General features: G+C 57.4%; 2 protein-coding genes across 2 annotated transcripts; both read left to right on the top strand.

Moving 5' to 3' along the window:
- Positions 1–173: 173 nt before the first annotated feature.
- Positions 174–4,223, top strand: FDX2 (ferredoxin 2). Its single transcript, XM_059159938.1, has 5 exons — positions 174–346; positions 434–488; positions 692–798; positions 3,581–3,668; positions 3,798–4,223. Exons 1-5 carry the CDS (start codon positions 193–195, stop codon positions 3,952–3,954), a joined length of 561 nt encoding a protein of 186 aa, XP_059015921.1. The 5' UTR covers positions 174–192; the 3' UTR covers positions 3,955–4,223.
- A 506-nt stretch (positions 4,224–4,729) lies between these two features.
- Positions 4,730–6,964, top strand: ZGLP1 (zinc finger GATA like protein 1). The gene is made up of 5 exons (XM_059159078.1): positions 4,730–4,899; positions 5,150–5,524; positions 6,162–6,247; positions 6,595–6,688; positions 6,835–6,964. The coding sequence occupies exons 1-5, from the start codon at positions 4,763–4,765 to the stop codon at positions 6,962–6,964; spliced, it is 822 nt and encodes a 273-aa protein (XP_059015061.1). The 5' UTR covers positions 4,730–4,762.
- The last annotated feature ends 2,732 nt before the right edge of the window (positions 6,965–9,696 follow it).

The following is a 9,696-nucleotide window of genomic DNA, read 5'->3' as shown; positions in this document are numbered from 1 at the left end:
ACAAACAGTGGGCCTGGGTGGGTAGTCGGGGATGGCCCCGCAGGTCATGTGGGGGCGAGCCTGCCTGGCTCCCTCGCACTTTAGCAGTCCCTACCTGGAGTCCTTCCTGGCACGCGCCCCACTCAAACGACAGTGCTTGTATTCGGGCAATTGCGGGCCTGCCACTGGGCATGCCCAGTCCCGGGTCACGTGATGCCTGTCATGGCCGCCTCCGTGGCCCGGGGAGGCGTGAGTGCTGGATTTCTGCTGCGGGCGGCCCGGGGAACCTGGTGGAGCCGGCCTGTGGGCTCCTGGGGGTCCGGGGAGGCAGCGGCGCCAGTGACAACCAGAAGATTCCGCGCGACAGGTACCTGGGGCGTTTTGGGGGGACTGCGTTAATCCGTCAGATGCCTGCGAGGCGCGCCGCGGCCGCTCACCCAACCGTGTTTTCCAGGCTCGCGCTCGGCGGGGGAAGAAGAAGCTGGCGGCCCCGACCGGCCCGGGGACGTGTGAGTGTAGGGGGTCAAGTCCCCTCTTCTTTATCCCACGAGGCTCCTCTGGTCCCCACCTTGCCCTGCAGCCTCATCGCTGTGTCCCCTCTCTACCTCGTCCTATTCCCCTGGCCGTCAAGGGGAGGGGAACTACACCTAGACGTTACCTGCTCACCGCGCCCACCATCAAGTTTAGTATCTGCATCCCCATCTATCCCCAGGGTGAACGTGGTGTTCGTAGACCGGTCAGGCCAGCGGATTCCGGTGAGCGGCAGAGTGGGGGACAATGTGCTCCACCTGGCCCAGCACCATGGAGTGGACCTGGAAGGTGGGAACCCGCCATTGGGATTTGGGGAGGCCCTTATCCATTGTTTTTAAAACCCTGCAAATCAGATATTGTTCTCCGTTACTTAACCCTCCCGTGGCTTCCCATCAAACGTGGCTAAAATCTAGACTCTTGACCATGGCTCAAACCCTGACCAGCTTTGACCCTTCACACTCTCAACAGCAATTTATTGAGCGTTTCTTAGAGGTCAGTAAAATTCCTACTCTCCAGGAGCTTGTATTCTCTCCTTCCTCTTTCTAATCTAGGCAAACTAGCTTTCTTGCTTGTTGCTCACACGGAAAAGCCAAGTTCATTCCTGCCTCAGGGCTTTTGCATTTCCTGCTCCAGACATCTGAAGTACTTTCCCACCAGAACTTCTGGCTCCACCTCATCCATTGGGTCTCATTCCTGACAATCTCATCCCCTCAGCCTAGCTGAAACCCCCACCTCCAGCCCCTCCATCACCTTAGTGTGCTTTATTGTCTTCCTAGCACTTCTCAGTGTCTTGTTTCATTTTTGTCACCTGTCCTCAGAATGAGATCAGAAACTGTGGTGCTACTTACCGGTTGCCTGTCATGTTATTTAGATCTAACCAGTATTAAATCTGTATTTGCTGAATAAAAGATAATCGTAGGAGACATTATGTTAAGCGCAGTAAATACCTACTTACTGAATCTTCATGACAAGGTTATGTGATAAGGAAGACTGTTATCTCATTTTATAGGTAAGGAAGCAGCCCCAGGTTAAGTTGACATGCTTCAAGGTCAAGTAAGTGGCAAAACTAGATTCAAAGCCCGCTTATTTTAGCCACTGATCGATCGGTGCCACTCTTCTGTGTATATTGAACACCTACTGTGTGCTAGGCAGCAATGTACAAAACAGTCATGACCCCTGTCATTTCACGTCAGTTTCAACTTCACAGGGACCGTTATCCCAGGAGTAAACATGTAATTACATTGTGAGCAGCTGGAAAGGGCAGTCTGGAAGAAGGAGAAAAAAAAAATGGATAAGGTTATTTTTTAGGTGACTGTAATACAGAGCCTGATTTAATATCATCGGGGGTGGGGATGTTGGGGGCTGGCCATGGCAGGCCTACCTCAAGTTCTGTTCTGGAATCCAATCCTAAGAGTCCACGACAGAAATTGGAACATGAGTTTCAGAGGCAAGTGGCCTGTGTTCAGGTTTTGCCTCTTACCAGCTCTGTGACTCTGATCAAGGTCCTTGACCTCTCTGGGCCTCTGAAGCTTCATCTGTGAAAGGGGACAGTTTATTTGCTGTCTCACTGGGCTGCTCTTGCACTTAGTGCTGAATGCCCGGCCCCTGGTTAGTGTGCCTCACTGGGTCTCCAGTATTCGATAATCTTTCATTGATGAGGACGCCACTGAGTTGGGAATGGGCTGGGGATGAGATTCCTTGGGGACTGCCTGGAGCTTCAGGGTCCAGACATTTTATCTCCAGGGAGCATGGAGGGTGGGCCAAGTCACCAGGTCCCCCTGGATGGTTCTTCTGGGTTAGGAGGCTGCCTTGCAGCTTCATCCTCATTATCCAGCAAGTTGTGGAAGAGACAGAAATCTGTCCCATTCGCTTATAACCTGTCTCGAGCTTCCACCTGCCAGGCTCAGTGCCAAGTAACAAGAGAGCAGGCCAGGTTGATGGGGCACAGGTACACCCAGAGATTCAGATGGTAACCTGAGATCGTGGTAAGCGCTGTGCAGAAATTAGACTCCCCAAGGCCAGGCAGGGATGGAGGTGGTGTGGGGAGAGGATAAGAAACAGGAAATGGGGGAACAGTTGAGTCCCTGAAGGCAAGAACGTTCTAGCCATGGTAAAGGAGTGGAGAGAAGAACATTCTAGGGCAAGAGGGCAGCAAGGGCTGAGGCCCTGTGGTGGGGACGAGCTTGGTGCGTTGGAACTGAGCAGGGGCAATTCAGCGTGGCTGAATTGAAATGAATGAGGGGTCGGGAGGATCTCAAGGAATGAACTGAAGAGTTTGGTTTTATTCTGGCTGCAAAAAGGCCTTGGAAGGCTTTGTTTTATTTATTTTTAAGATTTTATTTATTTGTTTGACAGAGACAGCAAGAGAGGGTGAGTGGGAGAGGGAGAAGCGGGCTTCCCATAGAGCAGGGAGCCCAATGCGGGGCTGGACCCCAGGATCATGACCTGAGCTGAAGGCAGACATTCAACAACTGAGCCACCCAGACGCCCCAAGGCCTTGGAAGATTTTAGACCCAGAGGGACATTATCCTCAAGCACAGTTCTTAGCAACCAATCCAAAGGGTGGGAATGCGTCCAGGGGGAAAAGTCAGAATCTCCAGCTTCTGTATCTTTCAACCCTTATTTTCTGGTCTCTTCCCCTGCCTCAATGGGTGTTGAGGAAGCAGGTCCCATCGTCAGGAGCAAGAAGGAGAAGGAAGCCCGTCTGCCCAGCAGCGACAGGGTTCCAGCTATGGCTTACATGCTGCGGGGACCCTGCCTGACCTTTCCCCTCTCAGCCACACTGAAGTCAAGTCCACGCTCATTTACAGTTCTGTGTGCACCGTCTGGTCCACAGCTTGCTGGGGGGTCCTTGGGAGATGAGACACCCTAGACAGCCCTTTGCAAAACGTACATGCAGCTTGGGAACAGCTACTCGAATCAGTGGGGGGGGGGGGGTTTTGTCCTCGGTGCGGGCCCCTGACGGACAAGGGGCAAGTGGGGAAACAAAGGGCCTCTTCCCTCTTCTGTCTGTGCCGCATGGTCCCTCCGTGACCCTGCCCCTCACTGGCACCTCATCTGTCCCCCGCAGGGGCCTGTGAAGCTTCCCTGGCCTGCTCTACCTGCCACGTGTACGTGAGCGAGGACCACCTGGACCTTCTGCCTCCTCCCGATGAGAGGTGAGCGGGGCCCGCCCCTCCCCGCTGTCCCGAGGCCCTCCGGCGGCCCCAGCCTCTCTCCTCCCTGCCCTGGGGGGCCCCGCGCCAGCTGGACCACGCGCCCCGACTTGACTGCTCTTCTCGCTCCAGGGAGGACGACATGCTGGACATGGCCCCCCTTCTTCAGGAGAACTCCCGGCTGGGCTGCCAAATCGTGCTGACTCCTGAGCTGGAAGGAGCCGAATTCACGCTGCCAAAGATCACCAGGAACTTCTACGTGGACGGCCACGTCCCCAAGCCCCACTGACACCGGCAGCCACGTGGCCCTGGGGAGCCAGGACCAGAGGAAAAACCCAAGTTGCCAGCCCAGCCCAGAGCACGGACAGGCCGGAGAGAGATGCTGGAAGCAACCAGAAGGCCAGAGCCCCTGCCTCAGAGAGATCCCATGTCCAGGCTCTGGTTTTGGGGGCCGCGGGGAGACCCAGCCCTGCTGGGGAGGCCTCCCCCCAACTCATGAGAATCGGTGTGGAGATAGGGTGGAGTCTTACCGGAGCAACAATAAAACCGTCTCACGGACCTCCAGTGTCTTGAGTGTCCTTGGGGGGAAGGGGACGGGGAGGGCAGGCCCTGGGGGGGGTCTCTGGCCATATCTTCTGGAGCCCCACATCTCGCCTCCCCCCCCACAGTAGCGCTGGGGCCGTGGGGGCGGGGGGTACAATTGAGGCAGAGACCTGGAAGCTTCCGTCCAGGAGAGCTCGGGAGCGCACGTGCAGCCGCGTGGCAAGGCCCCGCCCCCGCAGCCGCGGAGGGATTTGGAGGGACCCAGGCTGGCCTGGAGGGGTGTGAAGACCACCGGAGCAGAGCTGCCGGGGTGGGACCCGGGCAGGCCGGAGGGGTGGGGGCCGGCTGGCAGGCAGCGCCGGGCACTCGGTTCCAAGCACCCCCGCCCCCACCCTCCGCTCGCCCCGCCCCGCCCCCAGGTGGGGCTCATCGCAGCCTCTGCCAGAAGCGCCCCCACCAGGCACGTTCTGTTCCACTCAGGTGGGGCTCATCGAGTGGGCTCGGGGTGGGCGGGGCCGGGCGTGACTAGGGAAGTGGGACTGGGCCGGGGCGTGATGGAGGCCGAACCTGTCCCAGACTTCTCGAAGCTGCAAGAGCTGCTGGCGCCGCCGTGTCTGGACCCTAAGCCGCCCGGCGCGTCCCCTCCTCAGCAGGCACCAAGGACCCCAGGATGCCCCAGACCCAATGGCAGGTGCGTTCAGGAGCGGCCCCTTCCCCGAACCTGATCCAGTGGTCAAAGGGTCATGACCTCTGGTTCCTGGGGTTATCCAGAGGTCACAGTGTTAGTTACTGGCACTTAAAAGGAAGTTCTGGTCCCGAGGGATCCTTGGGGTCATGTAGGGGTCACATGGGGTCAGAGGCCACGCAATTCCCCCATGTCTCTGAGGGCTACATAGGTGCTGCCCAGGGCTGAGGGTGACCACCCTGTCCCTTGTCCCCAGGTCCTTCTGGCCTGCACGCCAGGACTCGGTCACCACCCTGCGTTTCGTCCAAGAAACAGCAGAGGGGCTGGTGCAGCCCCCTGCCCGGGACACCCAAGCCCTCGGGCCCTGCTGGGAGCCAAAGGCCTTGGAGATTCTGGGACCCTCGCCTCTGGCAAGGGATGCCAAGAACATGCTGGCTCCAGTCAGCCAGCCATGCTGCAGCTCAGGGCCCCCGGAGACTCCCCCAGCCCCCTCAGCCCTACCCCAGAGGAGGCCCCGGAAGCAGTCAAAACCCCACCCAGGCGCTGAGAAAGTGGACCCCCGCTTCGAGGGGGTGACCCTGAAGTTTCAGCTAAAGCCGGATTCCAGCCTACAGATCACACCCAGCTACAGGTAGGGGCTGGCCCAGAGGAGGGCGCCCTTTTGCAAGTTATAGTGATAATAGGGGGGGCGAGGGCCTCTGGGCGTTGGCTCGAGGGGGCGCCCCACACCAGCCCTACGTTATAAACGGCCCAGTCTCTGAGCCAGAGCTCAGGCTGCGACCAGTCTGGGCCCCTGCTACAGCGAGCCTGCAACGTCCTGGTCCGAGCATAGGTCCCGTCTATGAGACGGGCCTGACCATCCCAAGGGCTGCTGCTACTGTTTTCTCCAGTAACGATCATGACCACCACCTGTCAGGAACAACAACGAGGAGAGGTAACAGATGGCCCTTGAGGTGTCTATTGGCTCGCTGAAGCCTTGTGAAGCCCATTTTGCAGATTTGGGGACTGAGGTGCAGACAATGCGATCACTTATCCGGAGTCACCCACTGAGGTCTCTAGAGAAATGAGGTCTCAAGCCGGCAGGCTGGCCCCAGACTTCTTACCTCTTCACATAATTAACATTATTATTACTGATGAGGGGACAAGACCAGACCTTTCAGACAGCAGGTGCCTCCCTGGGGATGCTCCAAATCCCTCCAAATCCGAGGGGCCACTGCTTGGGACAAGGTTCAGGTCCCCCCTCATGCTAACTCCTGTGTACTCTCCAGCCTGGCCTGCAGTAGCCGCTCTCAGGGTCCCTCTGCAGGCCCTGCCGGGGGTCCTGAGGCCAACTCGGGAGGCGGCGAGGCCCTCGGTGAGTCCTGGTGACTTCAGAGCTATAAATATGGGGGGGGGGGGGTAGTTTCCCATCCTCTCCTCCTTCCCATCCTGCTTCCCCATTTAGACCCATCCAGAAGGAGTCATGGTGCACCTCCCTCCGCTCAGGCTGAGTCACCCCCGCCCCCGGTTTCCTCCTCTGCTTAGCTTTGCCATCTGTCTCCCTTCCTGGCTTTCCCTCTGTCTTCGATCTGGTAATACCCAGGGCTGGCCCAGGGCCAGGTGGGGCCGTCGCAGCGACTAGCAAAATGCCCCACCTGCACAGGCCTCGTGAGCCCGGCTTCTTGGCTTCTGGCCCTTACCCTTGGACCTCTGCCCCTTCAGGGCCCCGGTGCTGTGCTTCCTGTAGGACCCAAAGGACCCCCCTCTGGAGAGATGCTGAAGATGGGACCCCTCTCTGCAATGCCTGTGGTATCAGGTCCTCAGGGTGAAGGGAGTTTGGGTGCTTAGCCAGTGTGGGGCTCTGGGAGGGGAAACCCTCAGCCATGGGGAAAGTGGTTCCTGAGCGGCAGTTTCTGGGCTCCTGCTGCGTTCTGATGGTGGTTTCTCCAACCCCCGCCCCAGGTACAAGAAATACGGCACCCGCTGCTCCAGCTGCTGGCTGGTGCCCAGGAAAAGTGTGCAGCCCAAGAAGTTATGTGGCAGATGCGGGCTGTCCCTGGGCCCCCACCAAGGCCCGACTCAGGAAGGGTAAGCCTTTCCTCACCCGGCTGAGCCCATCTTGACTCAGTTTCTCCAGGGGCGGGGGTTGGGCAGAAGCCCTCCTGGGAGGAGTGGGGGAAAAAGACTTGGGTCTTCAGGGGCCCAGCCTACCTCTTCTCTGTCCCCTCCCATTCAGGGATCCCAGGTGGAAGACCCAGGCCTCGGGCTCCAGAGTCCCTGTCTCGGGGGGCCGCTGTCCCCCTCTCTGGCCCCTGGTCCCATCAGGTTGGGCTGAGCCTCCCCTCCGAAAATGTTCTCAGCAGTGACACTCCGACTGTGGACAGCAACAGCAATAAAGAATCAAACGACTCTGAGAAAGGGCACTGTGACTTGGGGATCCCACCTCATGCACATTTTCCTCCCTCCCCCGTGCCAGCACTGTGGGGGCATGTTTTCTCACTAGGATTCTGAGGGATACACACACACCCCATGTACACAAGGACCAGCCCCCCCCCCCGAGAATTAGCCACATTCACCACAAAATTCCACATAGGGTACCAGCTACCCCTTGCAGAGACAAAGAACACTTGTAGAAAGACAGACACACATGGTGCCTGGCTGGCTTGGTCGGTGGAGTGTACAACTCTTGAGCTTGGGATTGTGGGTTTGAGCCCCAGGTTGGGTGTAGAGATGACTTTAAAAAAAAAATCTTAAAAAAAATAAAAGGAAGACAGATACGTGTGTGTGGGCTGACACACATTCACATGCGAGCCACACACACCCACATGTGCTGACACGTACGTGAGACACATAGACCACACACTAGGCAGAAACCCACATTGACACACACACATCTGATAGACACATGTGTCAGTGGACACATGAGATACACATGACAACACAGAAGATACACCCGGGTGACACACACATTGGCACACAGTGATATATGCACAGTGGTCCCTTCGGTGGCCCCCTCTTCCTCTTCCAAGAGCTCTCTAACCCCACCAAAGGGTGTCCCTTGCCTGAAGCCAGAAGCCACGTAGGAGAAGAGGGCCCTGGCCAGAGCTCAGTCTTGTGGCTGTTCCCCAGAACACACAGGGTACCAGTGCTCACTGGGAGGACTGGCGGGATACAGCCAGGGTGGGGGGTGGTCCTCCGTGGCAGCAAGTGAGACCTGCCTGGCCACACACCTCAGGAAGGGGAGCCCCTGTGAAACCCTCTTTGTCTCTCTTGGGTGAGCCTGTGGGGAAGGCCTGGGCCCAGTTCCTCAGTACTCGGATCCCTGACTCCTTCCGTGCCACCATTCCTCAGCTCAGCAGCCCCTCCCCCGTGTCTCCCATAGCTGCTGTCCTCTCCTTACTGGGAGGGTGGGCAGCATTCCTTGACCACCCAATCTAAAATGTATATCCCACTCCCACGCTGTGCAGGCTCTAGTTCAGCTCCTCACTGGTCTCCCTCTTAGAACCTACCAGAATCTTCAGTTCTCTACTGCTTTGGGCTTATTTCATTCACCTTCATCTTCACACCAGGACCATGACTGCAGTGACTGCAGGGTCCAAGGCCACAGTCGGCCACCCCACAGCCCAGCATGGGAATTCTCTGGGGACACACATTGAACATACGAAGGTCTCAGACCGTGTCCCTGTGAACTCATGGCTATTTTTACCCACTTATTCAGCATTTATTGAGAAAGTATTGTGCACCAGGCCCCAATGGGGACACTTTGTGGTGACTAGAAAAAACATCCCTTGCTCTAGTGAAGCCAATATTCTAAAACGGCAGTAAACAAGTACTCAATTAAATATCTAAAATATGAAAATAAAATCTATAAGGAGATAAGGGGTTGGAGGGCTACCTCAGTGAGGTTTCTCTGAGGAGAGACAGCCAAGGCCTCTCTGACATTTGTATAGAAGCCTGAGGATCAGGAACTAGCTGTGGGACTTTGAGGGGAGGACCGTCCAGGCAGAGGGAATGGCAAAAGCAAAGGCCCTGTGGCAGGCTGGACTTGGTGGGACTCAAGGAACCTCAGGGAGGCTGGTGGGAGTGGAGGGAGGTGGATAAGGGTGTGTGTGACAGGAGGGGCCACATCATCCTTGTGCTGTTGCCTGCTGTATACAGGCTTGGCCTTTAGTTCCTCCCACCCCGCAGGCTCCCAGCATCCCCCATTTCCTGTTCTTACCTTTGCTAGGAAATGTTTGCCTAGGGCAGCTGACAGAGTGGGAGCTGTCCGGGATTGCTTTCTTCTCTCAGGCTCTGTTCCTGCTTTTGAGGGAGGCAGAGACTGCCAGAGTGGGGGGAGGCCAGCTGTTCTCTCCTTATGCTGCAGGGGGTGAGCGAGACGGTGGTGTGCGGAGGGGGTTGCATGCATCTCATCTGAATCGTGACAGTCAAAAGGCACGTTGGGGTAAACTGAGGCACGGTGGATGGACACAGGGTGGAGGTGACATTGAGGGTGGGGCAGGGAGGCACACTCTAACATGAGGAACCCTTTAACGGGAGGGACATCTCACTCATAGTGCAGTCACTGTCCGCATTTCCTCATCCTGGCAAGACCTCAGGATAGGAGCCCACTGCCCAGACCCCTGGGAGGGGGCTCCACCCATCCTGGGAAGACAGCCTCTGCTCTGCCAGGAACCAGGCCTGGGGGAATCACCTAGCTCCCACCCCACGAGTTAGCGGGGTTAGAGGGCAGTGCTGGGCGGAAGAGATAAGGGGCAGGGAGCTGGAGGAAGGAGTGCGGTCCCCACCCCAGCCCAAGGTTGGCTGAGAGCAGGAAAATGGACA

This window comes from Mustela lutreola, chromosome 2, assembly GCF_030435805.1.
Source record: "Mustela lutreola isolate mMusLut2 chromosome 2, mMusLut2.pri, whole genome shotgun sequence".
NCBI lineage: Eukaryota > Metazoa > Chordata > Mammalia > Carnivora > Mustelidae > Mustela > Mustela lutreola.
This window is presented reverse-complemented; position numbering and strand designations above follow the sequence as displayed.

Coding starts and splice junctions, on each gene's coding strand:
- FDX2 (XM_059159938.1), top strand. CDS start 193: ATGCCTGTCATGGCCGCCTCCGTGGCCCGGGGAGGCGTGAGTGCTGGA. Junction 347..433: donor CAGAAGATTCCGCGCGACAG/GTACCTGGGGCG, acceptor CGTGTTTTCCAG/GCTCGCGCTCGGCGGGGGAA. Junction 489..691: donor CCCGACCGGCCCGGGGACGT/GTGAGTGTAGGG, acceptor ATCTATCCCCAG/GGTGAACGTGGTGTTCGTAG.
- ZGLP1 (XM_059159078.1), top strand. CDS start 4,763: ATGGAGGCCGAACCTGTCCCAGACTTCTCGAAGCTGCAAGAGCTGCTG. Junction 5,525..6,161: donor CAGATCACACCCAGCTACAG/GTAGGGGCTGGC, acceptor TGTACTCTCCAG/CCTGGCCTGCAGTAGCCGCT. Junction 6,248..6,594: donor GGGAGGCGGCGAGGCCCTCG/GTGAGTCCTGGT, acceptor CTGCCCCTTCAG/GGCCCCGGTGCTGTGCTTCC.